Source organism: Xiphophorus couchianus, chromosome 14 (assembly GCF_001444195.1).
Source record: "Xiphophorus couchianus chromosome 14, X_couchianus-1.0, whole genome shotgun sequence".
Classification (NCBI taxonomy): Eukaryota; Metazoa; Chordata; class Actinopteri; order Cyprinodontiformes; family Poeciliidae; genus Xiphophorus; species Xiphophorus couchianus.
In genome coordinates, this window is record NC_040241.1 from 21,766,587 (window position 1) to 21,783,922 (window position 17,336).

At 42.0% G+C, this 17,336-nt stretch overlaps 2 protein-coding genes across 8 annotated transcripts in view; both read left to right on the forward strand.

Moving 5' to 3' along the window:
• The window catches only part of LOC114156873 (gastrula zinc finger protein XlCGF57.1-like), a 43,474-nt gene that overhangs the window by 1,753 nt on the left and 24,385 nt on the right, over window positions 1-17,336 (forward strand). For all 6 annotated transcript variants that reach the window (XM_028037449.1, XM_028037450.1, XM_028037453.1 and 3 more), the window contains exon 2: window positions 1,132-1,520. In XM_028037449.1, coding sequence (XP_027893250.1) covers window positions 1,132-1,520 — 389 coding nt within the window. The remainder of the gene's footprint in view (window positions 1-1,131; window positions 1,521-17,336) is intronic.
• Window positions 4,663-9,892, forward strand: LOC114156895 (uncharacterized). 2 transcript variants are annotated; one of them, XM_028037499.1, is made up of 2 exons: window positions 4,663-6,064; window positions 9,051-9,892. In XM_028037499.1, exons 1-2 carry the CDS (start codon window positions 4,901-4,903, stop codon window positions 9,669-9,671), a joined length of 1,785 nt encoding a protein of 594 aa, XP_027893300.1. In that variant the 5' UTR covers window positions 4,663-4,900; the 3' UTR covers window positions 9,672-9,892. The 2 variants fall into 2 exon arrangements, with proteins under 2 accessions (XP_027893300.1, XP_027893301.1); XM_028037500.1 differs by having other exon boundaries at window positions 4,663-5,929.

Genomic DNA, 17,336 nt, shown 5'->3' on the forward strand with positions numbered 1-17,336 from the left:
ATAGTTAAGTACCTCAATTTTAAAAGTCTCAAAACAAGGAATTCTTTTATTGAATTTACATTTGTGAATAAAAAAAAAACTTTACTAAAAATACAATCACATTAATTAAAAAAATATATCTTCTTCTTTTCTCAAACAATTGTAAAAACTAGGGTTAATTCTCTCAACATAAAACAAAATATTTATATACATTATCGATTATAAATGACATCTCCACAAAACCTTTTTTTTATATGAATTCAAAGCCAAAAAGGTTTCGGGGTGAAAATAGTGAGCATTTTATGTTAATTTCCTTTTTGACTTTTTGCATATACTGATTGGCAAATAGTATCCATGCATAATTTTGTAGGAGGCCTCTCTAATTTTATTAGTTATTCAAAACTGACCTGGATTATGACCTCTGCTGCACGTTTTCCCTCTCTGTCGCAACCGACTTTCGTGTCTAAAAACTGTTATTAAAGGCCAATAGAGCCAACAAAACCTTAAAAAAACCCCAATAAAAATCAAAGTTTAAGATCCATGACTCTCTAATCTCTAATCTGCCAGTTCAAGAAACTACTGGTAAGAGCTTAATGAGTGTTTAAAATATTCATTTATTTATGATTTCTTAGAGCGTATTCTTATATTTATTATTGTTTAAGTTCTGTTGTTTTTTTCCCCCTCAAACAAAACTTTGTATTATTGAATAATAACAGCACATATAAGTGTACACAAAAGTCCAAAAATTGAGGAATTTATTACCAAAAAAATAAAATACATGGTCGCCTATTACGACAGAACTCAAACCATCCGGTGGATTAAGCTACGCGATCACCAGATGCTCAAGCTATGAAAAAGCTTTTCACTGGCAGAATGTGAAAAGGACAGCCCCAGACTCTCACAGCGCATCTTTCTACTAAATATCTCTAAGGAAAATCCATAAAACACGTTTCCAATTAATATCACAAATGGCAAGAAAATATCACTAAAAAAGATGAACCACAGTTCATCAAAAAGATGAAGAGATTTTATTTTTTAATGAAAGCGCACATGTTTGCTGAAAAATATTTTTATTTTAATTTTTGTTAATGAAAGTGTAAGGCTCATTGTTTGACTCACATATTCAAGCTTTTGTTTTGTCTTTTTGTCCAGATCTCCCACAATGCTGGAAAGAGGAGGAAGTTCTCAATGAGCTCAGCAACCCAGAGGAAAACTCCACTTTGGATCAAGAGGAACCAGAACCTCTGCAGATAAAACGGGAACATGAGGAACCAGAACCTCTGCAGATAAAACGGGACCAAGAGGAACCAGAACCTCTGCAGATAAAAGAGGAACAAGAGGAACCAGAACCTCTGCAGATAAAAGAGGAACAAGAGGAACCAGAACCTCTGCAGATAAAAGAGGAACATGAGGAACCAGAACCTCTGCAGATAAAAGAGGAACAAGAGGAACCAGAACATCAACAGTTCAAAGACGAAGAGAAGCAACTCTGCATCAGTCAGGATGAAGAGCATCTTGTGCTGAAACAGGAGACTGATGACATGTTGGTGAACAAACAGCAGAAAGGCACAACTGAGACTTCAGAAAAAGAAACACACAAGAAAACTCAACCAAACCAAAATCTATATTCTTATAAAATTTGTGATAAAACCTTTTCTCAAAATAATTCCTTCATGATACACATGACAACTCACACGGCCAAGAAATCTTTCACATGTTCAACCTGTGGAAAAGGTTACCCTCACAAGAGTCGTTTAACTAATCACATGAGAATTCATACAGGTGAAAAACCGTTCACATGTGCAGCTTGTGGAAAAAGTTTCCATCTAAATGGCACTTTAAACAGACACATAAGAATTCACTCAGGTGAGAAGCCTTACACGTGCACAACCTGTGGAAAAGGTTTTGCGTCTAAATCTCAGTTACTTGATCACATGACGATTCATACAGGTGAGAAGCCTTTCTCATGTGGGAACTGTGGAAAACGTTTCCGGAGGAAACCTGACTTGGTTAGTCACATGAGAGTTCACACAGGTGAGAAGCCGTTCTCATGTGGGACCTGTGGAAAATGTTTCGCTCATAAAAAAAGTTTAACTGTTCACATGAGAGTTCACACTGGTGAGATGGCTTTCTCATGTGGGACCTGTGGAAGAAATTGCTTGAATAAATCTCACTTAGTTGATCACATGAGAACTCACGCAGGTGAGAAGGCTTTTTCATGTGGGACCTGTGGAAAAAGTTTCACTCATAAAAAAAGTTTAACTGCTCACATGAGATTTCACACAGGTGAGAAGACGATCTCTTGTGGTATCTGTGGAAAAAATTGCTTGTTTAAATCTCAGTTAGTTGATCACATGAGAAGTCACACAGGTGAGAAGCCTTTCTCATGTGGAACTTGTGGAAAAAGTTTCACTTATAAAAAAAGTTTAAATATTCACATGAGAATTCACACTGGAGAGAAGCCTTTCTCATGTGAGATCTGTGGAAAACGTTTTACTCATAAAAAAAGCTTAACTGCTCACATGATAATTCATACAGATGAGAAGCCGTTCTCTTGTGGAACCTGTGGGAAACGTTTCACTCATAAAAAAACTTTAAGTGCTCACATGAGATTTCACACAGGTGAGAAGACTTTCTCTTGTGGCACCTGTGGAAGAAATTGGTTGTATAAATCTCACTTAGTTACTCACATGAGAACTCACACAGGTGAGAAGCCTTTCTCATGTGCGACCTGTGGAAAATGTTTTGCTGGAAAACACCTTTTACATTTTCACATGAAGACTCACACAGGTGAGAATTCTTTCTCATGTGGGACCTGTGGAAAATGTTTTCCTTTTAGGTCATTTTTACTTCATCACATGAAGAGTCACACAAGAGAGAAGTCTTTCTCCTGTGGGATCTGTGGGAAAAGTTTCACTAAAAAATACCTTTTAACTTCTCACATCAGAATTCATACATGTGAGTAGTAGCTATGCATTGATTTATCAGCCAGCTGATTAATCTATGTTGATTTCCTTAATTTTGGGACATTGGTGATCAGCAGAAACATGCACTTGAAGCCGATCTGATCCCCCAATTTTATTGACCTCACCCACTGTCCTCTTCTGTTCCGTTGAGAGGTTTGACTATTGGACCGGCCCACCAGGTCATGTCTGCACTTTTGCAATCGGTGCACCCTTAGTGAAAAGTGAGGAAAATGTTTTGTGTGTAGATCCAGTTTACGTCATCACATGAAGATTCACACGGGTTAGAAGCTGTTAGGTGAAATGTATATATATTATCATATATTTGTTGTTTCATTTATAACAATAGTGTTACTTATATGATGTTCCGTCTTATATGCCTTTATTGTTTTCTTTTCCTTCAGCATAAAGAATGTTTCTGTATTGTTTGATTTACTTGATTTCCTTTTTACAAGAGGGCCTCCCTGAAGAGAAGCAGTGACAACCGAGCTCACAGGGTTTATTGCTCAGCAGGACTGTTTCTTCCTAACTGTTAGATAGCTGTAGAACCGTCGCCTTGAAGATGTACGACTTGTTCTTTTTTTACTCTGTGTCTTAATGCAAGATAACATGTGTTTAGTTCGTGATTGTCATTAGCACTGCAACTAAAATGTTCTGTCCCCACCCTTTAGAGTTGCAGTGCTCTCTGTGATAGGGACTCTGAAAGTAATAAAAAGAGAGGAGCGGACAAATGTGTTTCAGAGCGGTTGGAGATTTGTAACTGTAAACACATCTCTGTCCGTTCTCCTCGCGAGATCAAAAGAATCTAACTCTCTTGTCTTTTCTGTGTTTGTTCAACTTGTCTTTAATAGGTGTCAAACCTGACAGAAGCCTTTCTTTTGTAGGTCCTGTAGAAAAAGTTTCACTCATTAGAAATGTAACCGTTCACATGAGAACTCACACAGGTTTGATGGCACAATGTGAACCTCAAGTAAGATTCTCAGTAACTTGCTGTTTGGAAGTGGAGTAATTGCAACCGACACATTTTGTTCTCGCAATTTTATATTTCCATTTTATTTAATGAGACTAAGGAAGAAATTGTCTCTTAAAAGAACAATGAGTTTGAATGCTTTAAGATTTAGACTTCTAAAATTTTGAAACCTTTATTGTGTTTATCCTTTGTACTTTGTTTTATTTCAATGATTTGGAGAAATGGATGCATTTCTTTGACATGGTTTTAATGATTTGTCTGCTTAGAACATGTATTGATGATATGGATTGAATTTCAGATAGAAAAATTATTGAAACTTTTTATATAATTTTAGATAATAAAGTATAACAAAGATGGTCTTTTTCTTTTTTCTGTTTAGTAGAAGACTGTGTGACAGAATAGATTTACATAAACATAGAGACTGGAATAAAACCTTCTGTTTGAAACAAAGAGTAAATCAGGAAAACCTTCATATATATAAACAGCCCTGGTTCACAGGGCCCATCGCTTCCTCCTTAACATTGCATGAATTTTAATAAAGTCAATATTCATTTTTCAATCAACATTTAACAGACTTAGTTCTATGTTTATACAAATAAAAGAGAAAACAAAAGATGAGCCATAATTTAACAAAGAACGAATATTTATTATTCTATTTATTTAATTACCCCTGCTGGAACAATGTTCTTTGTATTTTATTTTGAAGTATTTGGTAAACTACTGAAATGCTGAGTAACTGATCACCTAATCGCTTCTCGGCCTTTTGGCTAAGACAGCGGTCCCCTCCTTTGGGTGGTGATAGCGGTAGTCTTTGTGACTTGGCTGTTGCCACTGATTTAGAGGTTCAGTAAATCTTGTCCCCGGTTGAGATATTGACCACTAAGTAGTGGAAAATATCTTTTACCTTTTATTCGTATTTATTGGTGTTTATTAACTATTTATTGTTTTTAGTAAAGGTTTTAAACCTTTAACTGGTGGTGCCTCCACCATGGCGGCTAGCCATGCCGGCATGCGGAGGCACCACAGTGTTCGATTTTTATTTAAGGAAAAAGAAGAAGAAAATAGAGTAACGAGATTGGACTTTTCCAGGAAGCTAATTCAACAGGTGCTGAAGTTTCGGCCAGATGACCTGAATTGTATCCTTACCCTGCCTTTCAATAAGGGATATGACGTAAGTTTTTGCTCTGCCGCACTTCTTAAGGAGTTTTGGACACGGTTTGAAAATGCTAAGACCCAGTTTTCAGTATTTGACGTCGAGAAACTGACTGACAACTCCCTGAAAACGGTGATTGTCAGGATGTTCAATGAGACTGTCAGTGCTGAGGACATCTGTATGTGGCTGGGTAGACACTGCACTGTGAGAGGCCAGGCTATGAAGGTGCGGGATGTGGACGGCATCTGGAACTGTGCTTGGCGGGTCCCCATTAAGCAATGGGAAGACCCCCAAGGCTTCCAGGGCCTGAAGCATCTCCCCTCAATGATAGTCCTGGGGGAGAACAGGGGCTACATTCACTATCAAGGCCAACCCAAACTGTGTCGGAAGTGTGGCGAGCATGGTCATCTGGCCGAAACTTGTGAAAAAGTATTCTGTGGAAAATGTCGAGAAGTGGGACACACGTTTGATGAATGTACGAACGGGCGGAAATGTAATTTGTGTGGTGGACAGGATCATTTGTTCAGAGACTGTCCAAAATCGTTTGCGAATAAATTGAAAAAAGGAAAAGAGACGCTAACGGAAACGGTTAATGAGCAAGTGGACGCAGCTGGGTCGAAAAATTCAAATCTCCCACCAGGTCCTCTGATTGGAGGAGAGGAGGAGAGGGCGGGAAGCGGGGAGGGGAACGAAGCCCCCCCCCAGACCGAAACATCCAGTGAGGGGGGGGAGATGCTAACCGAAGGCGGAGCTAGCTCGGACTCTGAGGAAGAACAGACGGACAGCAGCGATGATGCCCCCCTCCCCGACGCCCAGCTGGCTAAGAGGCCGGCATCTGAGTCACCTCCCGACCTTACCCCCAAGGTAGGGAAGAGAGGAAGGCTGGAGGAACTCTTCGGTTCTTTCGGAGAGGAATCCAGAGCCTTCCTTGCTGGCTCATCCAATGAGGTCTCGTTCCTAGACTTTGCTCACCAATCAACCCCGAAGGACCCAAACAAGGTGACGGCTTTAGAAAGACGGCCGACGCCGAGAGCCCGAAGGGGGAATGGAGCTCCAACCCGACCTGCACCACCATGTGGGAAGGAAGAGCTCTGTTCACAGGACAGTCTCTGAACCCGCCTTGTTTTAAATAACCGCCCGTTTTTTAGCATGGGTTTAATTTAGTATTATCTTGTTTTTAATCCTTTAAAATGTCGTACTCGATTTTAGCCATCATACTCATGACTCTCACTTTCTCAACCATCAATGTTAGAAGTGTGAAGTCGCGAGTTAGAGCCCAGAGTGTTTTATCCTTTTTAACCTCCGTACAGTCAGATGTGTTTTTACTACAAGAATGTTCACTCCCGTTTTTAAAGAATTACACCCGGTGGCAGGACTTGTGGCCACGGCCGTCTATATGGAGCGGCTCCAATGAAAATAAAAATGACGGCGTGGCCATTTTAATAAACAACCCGCACATCTTGGTGAAGGGGAGCACCGTGGTGAGAGAGGGACGAGCACTTTTAGCAAATCTGACTTTTAACGGACAGGATTTTAACCTCCTAAATATTTATGGCTTTAATGACAAACACGACAGGTATGACTTTTTAGAGGAACTGCAGCCCCACATGCTGGGAACAAAACCTTTAATAATTGGGGGGGATTTTAATTGCATTTTATCTAGAAAAGATAGGAAAAGAAATAGACAGGATTTTAAGGTAGACAAAACATCACTTTTATTACAGAGAATCGTTAGGGATTTTAAACTAGTGGACTGTTTTAGAACTATGCATCCTGGAGAGGAGGGCCACACCTGGTTCAGTGGTGATGGCTCTATGGCCTCTCGCATTGATTATTTCTTCATCAGGGATTGCGCCCTAACTGATGCTAGATTGTCACCAGCTTTCTTTTCTGATCACCTCCTTCTGTCCTGCACGCTTTCACTTCCTTCAGGTGCGACGACCGGGAGAGGTCTGTGGAAACTCAACCGCTCCCTGCTGGAAGACCAGGTTCTGGTCGGCCAGTACCGGGAGCGGTACCACGAGTGGCAGACCCTCCAAGACCTGTACGAAACACGAGCACAGTGGTGGGAGATGGTGAAAGGTAGGACCCAGATTTTCTTTCGACAAGCAGGGAAAAATAAAAAGAGAAAAGAACAGAGATGCATGATGGGGCTGCAGAAAAGATTACAAAGATATTATTTTCTAAATCAAAAGGGAATGGATTTTAATAAAGAAATAAGAGAAGTAAAAAAAGAAATGAGCATTTTAGCAGAAATAAAGAGTAAGGGAGTAATATTAAGAAGCAGAGAGAGAGAAATAGAAGAAGGAGAAAAATGTAACATACTTTTTTAAGAAAATTCTAAACAATCCAAGTTTTATCTCTGATTTAAAGTCAGAAAATGGAAACATTGCTTCTAACATAGAAGAAAAGAAAAAAGTAATTGAAAAATACTATAGTGATTTGTACTCAGAAAAAATGGTAAAAGGAAAAAATATAAAAGAAACTTTAAATTTCCTTGAGAAAAGTATAGAAGAAAGTAGTTTTTTAGAGCAGGATTTTACCCTTTTAGAGCTTTTTCAGTCAGTGAGAAGTTTTAAAAGAGGAAAGTCTCCAGGCTCAGACGGACTCCCTATAGAATTTTATTTAACCTTTTACGATATTTTAGCACCGGATTTACTTACTGTTTTTACTGATTTTAGCAAACTAGACACACTCCCCGATAGTTTTAGAACAGGAATAGTTACACTTTTATATAAAGACAAAGACAAGACAGATCTTAAAAACTGGAGACCGATTACCCTTTTAAACGTTGATTGTAAGATTTTTAGTAGACTTTTAGCAGCCAGGATGCGTCGAGTGTTGGGGGATCTAATCCCCCCGGATCAAGCCTGCGCCGTCCCGGGAAGGAGGATCACGGACAGCCTGGTACTGATCCGAGACACCATCTGTTTTGCGAGAGACAGACACATTCGGCTGATAGTCCTAAATCTAGATTTCGAGAAAGCGTTTGATCGGGTCTCGCACCAGTACCTCTTCCAGGTACTGCAAAAAATGGGTTTTCCTGGGAGGTTCGTAGCGTGGGTGGGACTGCTGTACCGAAACATCTCCAGCAGATTCATGGTTAACGGGTTTCTGACAAAAGCAGTGAAAGTGAACTGCGGTGTCCGTCAGGGTTGTCCGTTATCCGCCCTTCTCTATGTGGCCTGCGTCGAGCCGCTGGCGCAGATCTTGAGAAGGGACCCACAGATTTTAGGTGTAACGATACCGGGGAGTGGAGGGCAGGTAGCGAAATGTCTTTTATACATGGATGATTTTAACATTTTATGTACAGATCTTTTATCAATAGATAGGATTTTTCAATTAACCGATTGGTTTGGGAAAGCATCAGGGTCAAAATTAAACAAAGAAAAAACAAAAGCAAAATTTTATGGACCATGGAAAGAGAATGAAAAATTAGGATGTCAGTTTCAAGTAACGGAAGAAGAACAAAAAATACTGGGAGTAAAATTTGACAAACATGGAGAAGGAAAGACAAACTGGATTTAAATAACAAGAAGAGTAAAACAGACCAGTGTTTTTACTCACCAGTGCTGTTTTTATCCCTCCTAAGAGAGTGTTTTTAGAACTACAACGAGCCATTTTTTATTTCATATGGAACTCTAAATGGGAAAGGATAAAAAGAGAAATCATGTACAAACCCAAAGAAAAAGGAGGAAAAGGAGTCCCAGACCTTCACTTGTTTTTAGGCAGCCATTATACGAGCACGCACCTGAAACAAGCAATGAACCTTTCCAGCAATAACAAAACAAACACGATGACCAGATTCTGGTGCGGGTCCTATCTTAGAAAACTAAAAATGATAAAAAGTGATTTTAGAACTCCAGTAGCTTTTAACCTTCCTCCAGCATATGCTTTTATACGGAAATTTTTAGAACATTTTAGATTGGAAGGAGAGGAGAGCAAGATTTTAACAAATCATCGTCTTATTATTTCTGTTGTGCAGGGCCGGGAACCAGTGACTCCAGTGCGCGGCCTCCTGTATGGAGACGCCTCCACCGTTTGGCGCAACGTGAGCCATCCCGTCCTTTCAAACAGACTCCAGGACCTGTCATGGATGGTGGCTCATGGGATCCTGCCAGTCAGAGCCGTTATGCACTCCCGCGGCATGTCTGCAACGTCCATCTGCCCCCGACCCGGTTGTGGCGCGCCGGAGTCGGTGAGGCACCTGCTGTGGGAGTGCAGCGCTGCTGTGGACCTGTGGGCAAAAGCCGGCTCCTTGCAATTCCCACACTTGCCAGCAAGGGAGGTCCTCCATGGGCAGCTAGTGCTGTACGGGGTGAGCCAGCAGAAAATAACGAAAAAGGACTTTGCTGAGATCTGGCTCACCCTAGCCACCATCAAAGACGCCATTTGGACCTCCAGAAACTTGCTGGTGAGCAGGCGCAGGCAGATGCCCCCCGTGGCTGTGATCCGGATGGCGGCAGCAACAAGAGGAACATCAAGGGCTGCGGGTGGCACGCCAAGGACACAGCCACCAAGAAGAATCGCCTGCGCCTCCGTGGACGAAGGAGCCGGCGCTCCACGAACAGAGGTCCAAGCAGCGGCGGCCTGGCTCTCCGGGTGAGGCAGGAGGGAAGGAGCTTCAGGGCAGGCTTCCCATCTGAGCACCAGCGCTGTCTGGAAGGACGGGACGGCTCCGGACTTGGGAAGGGGTCACCCCGGTCCTGCTCAACTTTTAACGCACAGAGATTTTGTGTTGTATATTCTTGTTCTTAGCTTCTTTTAGTCTGAACTGATGATTTTGTAAGTTATTGAAAATTTCTGTATAACTGAAATAATGTAATTTTTTTTAATGCTTACAGTAACAATAAATACTTTTCGAAAGAAAAAAAAATCAGGTTCTTGTCAGTAGGTGGCAGCATGAAGGTGCTTCTGTGTCACGTTTGTGATTTAAAATGTTTTTATTAAACGTTGGAAGTTTAATATAAACATTTTATTAAAAAAACTTTAGTAAATGTGTTAAAAACATAAAACTTAATAATTAACTGAAAAAGCTTGAAAACATTAGTCTGTGTGTAATTATTTTATATACTGCGTTTCACTCAGGTGAACTGAGGTACTGAACGAATAGTAATGGAAAAACTTAAATGAATAAGAAAGTTTACTCTAATGAGCTATTGCTCTTAGTTACCAAGGAGACATAAGTCATTTTCACTCAAGCAGCATTTTATTAGTTATTGCAACAACATCATCAGTGTTTTTTCCAGACTGATCTATTCTCACTAAACATCCCCTCCCTACGTATACTTGGTCTTGAATTATCAAGCAAGCAGTATGCAAGCGTTATGTTTTACCAACATACAATAAGAGTCACAACCCCAGTTTACACATATAACTAAAATAAACTATTTTCTAAATTTCCACTAACAATAAACCTATCAATAAAGTTTGTAATTTCTTTTACAAAGAGAAGAAGCACAGCAGAAAATTCAAAGCGGAACCAAAAATCATTTCCTGTTTCTTCAGTACAGCCAGAGTGAAACACACGAACTATAAAAACAGAGCACGCGGGACAGCCTTGGCTTTTCTTTTGTGAGAAGACGGTTTGAAAACAGGTTTGGTGTTTTCAGTGAAAATGTCTTCAGTTCCGCCTCAGAGAGAGTTTATCAACGAGCAGGTAACTCCTGCTGGAGAAACATTCACAGAGTGGAAAGAAATCAACGTTAAGATGGAGGAAGAGATGGAGGATCAGCGCAGACTGATGGATTTTACCCGGATACCGAGGATCATCTTACACCGGATAGGTACGAAACACCTTCATGTTTTACTGATTAGTCATTTTAAAGAGAGTTTTTAGACAGATACATAATCGTTGTGTTCGGAAACATATTTAAGGAATCGGCTCAAATTGTAAATATTAAGTAGAAGTAGAAAATTCCTGGAGAAATTTAACCGGGGCCTGCCAAAGTGGGCCCGTTAGTTTGGACCCAGCAATGCTATTCAATGCTAACAATTAGCATCAATGCTAAGCTTAGCTAAATAGTAGTCAATAGCCTCTGGAGAGTCACAAGCATGTTGACTAACATGGACTTGCACCATTCAGTTTGTTAAAATTAGTGTATAATCTAAAATGAGCCAAAATGCTAATGTAAACCTAAATGCTGCCAGTAGCATGTGGGCTATCATTAGAATGTTGTCTTACATGGACTTCCTACATTCAGTGTCCTAAACATGGATAATAATTAAGAAAAATAGCTAAAATCTTATTTTAGGGAAAAAGGTAATGCTTACGCAGCAAGGCAGCGCCCTAACCTGAGAGGAAAAGATAATGCAGGCTAATATTATTGCACCGTCTCTGTGTCGCCCTGCGACAGACTGGCGACCTGTCCAGGGTGACCCCGCGCACCAGCACCTCCCAACCCCACTAGGGACAAGGGTGTTAGAAGATGGATGGATGGATGGATGGATGGATGGATGGATGTCCCTGGTCTTTTTTGGATACAGTCACAAATGTCAATTTAAAATTTCATATACATTTAAAGAGACGTGTTTATATATTCTTAACTCAATGGTGCAAAAAGTGTATTTACTACAAAATAGTATTCTTATCATGGTGATAGTTGTACGAACATGATTATCTATTGTATGAACGTAATAATTATATTGTATGAACGTAATAATTATATTGCATAAAAATGATATTTCATGTCCAGGAGATAATATGCTTGTAGTGCAGCATAATGAAGGTTAGTACAGTAGCTAATATAATTTCAGATCTTTGTATAACTTTTCTTCAGGTTAACTTAGAAAGTGAGATATTATTGTTACAGGTTAATTTTCTAAACTACAAAAGAGTAACTGTTAGGGAAGCTCAAAAATGAAACATTGGACTGATATTAATATATGATAGTAACACTGGTGTTATGCCAGATTTACCAATATTTTATTTTATAATTTTTTAAAATCTGATTACTCTATTAATCATAAGAATAATCAATAGATTACTCAATTACTAAAATATTTGTTTACAACAACCCTAATTATTTTATTATTTTTAGTATAATTTTTCCAGTTACTTAATGCATCAAACCGTATCAAATGCTTTGTGCTTAGTCAGCCAGAGTTAATGTGCGCGGCCGCAGGAAGATCCGAAAAACTCGTCCCACAAACTTGAGCAGCCAGAACAATTTCTGTGATGCATACTAAAAACTCAACAGACACAAATGGCAGAGATACCAGAGCCACATTAGCAGCCTTTAATTAAATCTCCCGTTTGTTGGGCATTTCTGCGCAGTGCAGCGGATTCAACTCCTCATGCAGGGCCGGTCCAAGGCTGTACGAGGCCTGGAGCAGAATCTGACTTAGGGCACCTCTTGCTGCTTAAAACATCAGCATCTCTAACAGCTTCTGTGTTAGATTTAATCTGGGAGAGGGGGAGTAGTTTAATTGGCCAACCTAAAACCAATCAGTTATAATTGCAGTTTTCTAATAGAGCTTTGGAACTGACGTCACTGCGTGTGACGTTTACGTCGCTGGGCGCCATCTTGTATAGCGACAGACCAAAACAAACTTTATTCCAGCGTCTTCATTGTGTTACCGACCGCAGTGAAGTTGTTTTCAAGTTGGATATTGGATATCCGCGCTCCGCGGAGTTAGGGGCGTTTAGCTCAAGGTTGATCCGATTTATGAACGCTGATTCCGGCTAGCTGTTCTCTACGGCTCCCTCCTCAACGCTCAGAGGTTCACATAGGGACCGTCCATTTCTGAACCAAACACTCCTGTAAATAAATGCCTTGTGACCAACTGATACAAAACTGTGGTAATTCATACTATTGCAGGAGGCACACTATCCTCTATTAAAATTTTAAGTCATATTCAATATTTTAAATTATTTTAATATTGAATAATGTTTTCTTCTATAACTCAAAATCAGTGTGAAATTGTTCTACTAGACTGTATAGATGAAGCACACCCATCTTTATTAGATTATTACACCCAGATTTTTTATTTTTTAACTAATTTTATATTTTTAAACAAATTTCATAAAATGTATTTGTTACCTGTAATGTTCAATTACATAAAATTCTAGGACAGGATCTATTTCATTACATGTTCACTTCTTACCTGAAATATGTTAAATACAACAAATATTTACTTAAAGTTTTTTCTATTTCATAACATTTACTTGTCACCTTTATATTTTACTCTGAACTGTTTAATTACACATTAAATATTTAAAGATTTAATGCTCTTTCATCTGGTTTGATTGCTTATATTAAATGTTTACTGCAAAATGTCTGATTCTATAATTGTTTACTTTAATCACATAAAATGTTTATTTAAAAATATAATCTTCCATTACATGTACATTCATTACCTGAAATATTTTAAATATCAAATTTATACTTAAAATGTGATTCATTTCATCACCTGTTTACCTGCAACTTGAAGTGCTTGAATCAAACGTTTCATGAATGTTTTACCACATTAAATGATTAAATGAGAGAAAACAGACACTTCCAACTGAACACATAATTCAACACAAATGGTTCCTGTTCCTCTCCAGAGTCTGCAGCCTTGCTGAGCTCTTCTCCTGGGGTTTCCTCCTCAGCCTCTCCAACTTGCTCCTCTTCTATAGCCTCCGCTACTGTGTTTTTATGATTTACCTCTTCTGGGGTAAATCATGAAAACACAGTAATTCTCTCTAACTTGTTGGTCCACCATGGTCTTGCTGTATTGCCTCATTAATTGACGCGCATGTCGGTCCGATGTTGTGGCGTTTACCTCGCAGTGACCCAGATTCAGCCTGGATTGAGCTAATATATTTCATACGTCGGTTTGCCTTGAAGAGGACGAATCAGAACACATCAGTATTAATGCTGTAAATTTTATAATACTAGTAAAATAGTTTACTTCACAATAATGGAATAACCTCGATATCCACTGACAAAACTCGGACTATTGTACATAAAACGATTATGACACAACACCAAAAAAGTGAATTTAAACACTCACCAGAATGGAGATGTCTGGAGCAAACTTGTAGATATCTTGGGATTTTGGAGAAGGTAACATCAGGACGTCTCACCGCTGATACCCGGGATATTTGTCTCCTTTTCGTTAGCTCCGATAGTTTAGCCTACTCGCGTTGTTTACAGACAGAAAAACAGTGAAACTAAAGTCTGTTTTAAAATCTTTTTACCGTCTCGGTCGTGTGATCGGACATTACATCCAAAAACGCAGCAAGTTCGAACCATTGCTAAATAATTTCAAGTAACTTAGATTCAAAAATTCAAAATATCTGTGAGACAGTGGTTTTCTCGGTTATGTATATGGCCTCACAAGATGGCGCTCATATCCCTACGCCTAGAGCAGTGACGTCACGTTCCAAAGCTCTGTTCGTATTTTTGAACAAATAGAGCTCAAACTCAAAGATTAAACTCACAGCATCTGATTGTAATGATAATAAAACAATCTAACTATGAATATTGTTCTTTGAACTTTTAGAAAGTAAACTTGTCAGCTCCCTAAAATCTTACATTTAAATGTTAAACAATTTAAATTAATTTATGTATGCTGAAACCATTCAATCAAATTCAGCAACATTGATGATGTGGATAAACAAATGTTACATTTATGAATGTGTGGTTTGTGTTAAAATATTAGCATTTATGGGCCCCTGAAGAACCTTATGGAGCCGCTGACTTAATTTGTATTAAACAGAAGTGAAAATAATTGATATTAATTTTATTTGTATTCTTTGATTAGTTGTTTTTAAGACTAGTTGTGGGTTTAAATATCGTTTCACTGGCAATGTTTTCCCTTACCTCTCCTTGGGCTGCCACCTTATCGTGGTGGAGGGGTTTGAGTGCTCCAATGATTCTAGGAGCTATGCTGTCTGGGGCTTCATGCCCCTGGTAGGGTCACCCAAGGCAGACAGGTCCTAGGTGAGGGACCAGACAAAGCGCAGCCCGAAGACCCCAATGTCGGATAAAAACATTGGACGTGGCGTTCTCTCGCCCGGACGCGGGTCACCGGGGCCCCACTCTGGAGCCAGGCCTGGAGGGGGGGCACGATGGCGATTGTCTGGTGGCCGGGCTTTAACCCATGGAGCCCATCCGGGCTCAGCCCGAAGAGGAAACATGGGTCCCCCCTCCCATGGGCCCACCACCTGTGAGAGGGGCCAAAGGGGTCGGGTGCAGTGTGGGATGGGTGGCGGCAGAGGGAGGGGACCCTGGCGATCCCATCCTCGGTTGCAGAAGCTGGCTCTTGGGACGTGGAATGTCACCTCTCTGGTGGGGAAGGAGCCGGAGCTAGTGTGTGAGGTCGAGAGGTTCCGGCTAGAAATAGTCGGTCTCACCTCGATGCATGGCTCTGGTTGTGGAACCAGCCTCCTTGAGAGGGGCTGGACATACTTCCACTCTGGAGTTGCCCAAGGTGAGAGGCGTCGGGCAGGAGTGGGCATACTTGTTGCTCCCCATCTCGGCGCCTGTAAGTTGGGGTTTACTCCGGTGAACGAGAGGGTAGCCTCCCTCCGCTTACGGGTGGGGGGACGGGTCCTGACTGTAGTTTGTGCTTACGGGCCGAACGACAGTTCAGATTACCCACCCTTTTTGGAGTCCTTAGAGGGGTACTGGAGAGTGCTCCTCCGGGGGACTCCCTTGTTCTACTGGGGGACTTCAACGCTCACGTGGGCAATGACAGTGAGACCTGGAGGGGCGTGGTTGGGAGGAACGGCCCCCCCGATCTGAACTCGAATGGTGTTCTGTTGTTGGACTTTTGTGCTCATCATGGATTGTCCATGTCGAACACCATGTTCAGGCATAAGGGTGTTCATATGTGCACTTGGCACCAGGACACCCTAGGCCGCAGTTCGATGATCGACTTTGTCGTCGTTTCATCGGATCTGCGGCCGTATGTCTTGGACACTCGGGTGAGGAGAGGTGCGGAGCTGTCCACTGACCACTACCTGGTGGTGAGTTGGCTCCGGTGGTGGGGGAGAAAGCCGGTCAGACCTGGCAGGCCCAAACGTGTTGTGAGGGTCTGCTGGGAACGTCTGGCGGAATCCCCTGTGAGACGGAGCTTTAACTCCCATCTCCGGCAAAACTTTGAACACGTCCCGGGGGAGGTGGGGGACATGGAGTCTGAGTGGACTGTGTTCCGTGCCTCCATTGTCGAGGCGGCCGGTCGGAGCTGTGGCCGCAAGGTTGTCGGTGCCTGTCGCGGCGGCAACCCTCGTACCCGTTGGTGGACACCTTCAGTGAGGGATGCCGTCTGGCTGAAGAAAGAGTCCTACCGGGCCTTTTTGGCCTGTGGGACTCCGGAAGCAGCTGATGGGTACCGGCAGGCGAAGCGGCATGCGGCTCGGGTGGTTGCTGAGGCAAAAACTCGGGCGTGGGAGGAGTTTGGAGAGGCCATGGAGAAAGACTTCCGTACGGCTTTGAGGCGATTCTGGTCCACCATCCGGCGTCTCAGGGGGGGAAGCAGTACGGCACCAACACTGTTTATAGTGGGGATGGTGTGCTGCTGACTTCTACTCGGGACGTTGTGGGCCGGTGGGCAGAGTACTTCGAAGACCTCCTCAATCCCACCAACATGCCTTCTATTGAAGAAGCTGAGCCTGGGGACTCTGGTTTGGGCTCTCCAATCTCTGGGGATGAGGTCGCCGAGGTGGTTGAGAAGCTCCTCGGTGGCAAGGCTCCGGGGGTGGATGAGATCCGCCCGGAGTTCCTTAAGGCTCTGGATGTTGTAGGGTTGTGTTGGTTGACGCGACTCTGCAATATCGCATTGACATCGGGGGCAGTTCCCCTGGACTAGCAGACCGGGGTGGTGGTCCCCCTGTTCAAAAAGGGGGACCGGAGGGTGTGCTCCAATTATAGAGGGGTCACACTCTTAAGCCTCCCTGGCAAGGTCTATTCAGGGGTCCTGGAGAGGAGGGTCCGTCGGATAGTCGAACCTCGGATCCAGGAAGAGCAGTGTGGTTTTCGTCCTGGTCGTGGAACACTGGACCAGCTCTACACCCTCGGCAGGGTCCTGGAGGGTGCATGGGAGTTCGCCCAACCAGTCTACATGCGTTTTGTGGACTTGGAGAAGGCGTTCGACCGTGTCCCTCGGGGAGCCCTGTGCGGGGTTTTCCGGGAGTATGGGGTACCGGGCCCTTTGATACGGGCTGTCAGGTCCCTGTATGACCGGTGTCAGAGTCTGGTCTGCATTGCCGGCAGTAAGTCGGGCTTGTTTCCGGTGAGAGTTGACTCCACCAGGGCTGCCCTTTGTCACCGATTCTGTTCAT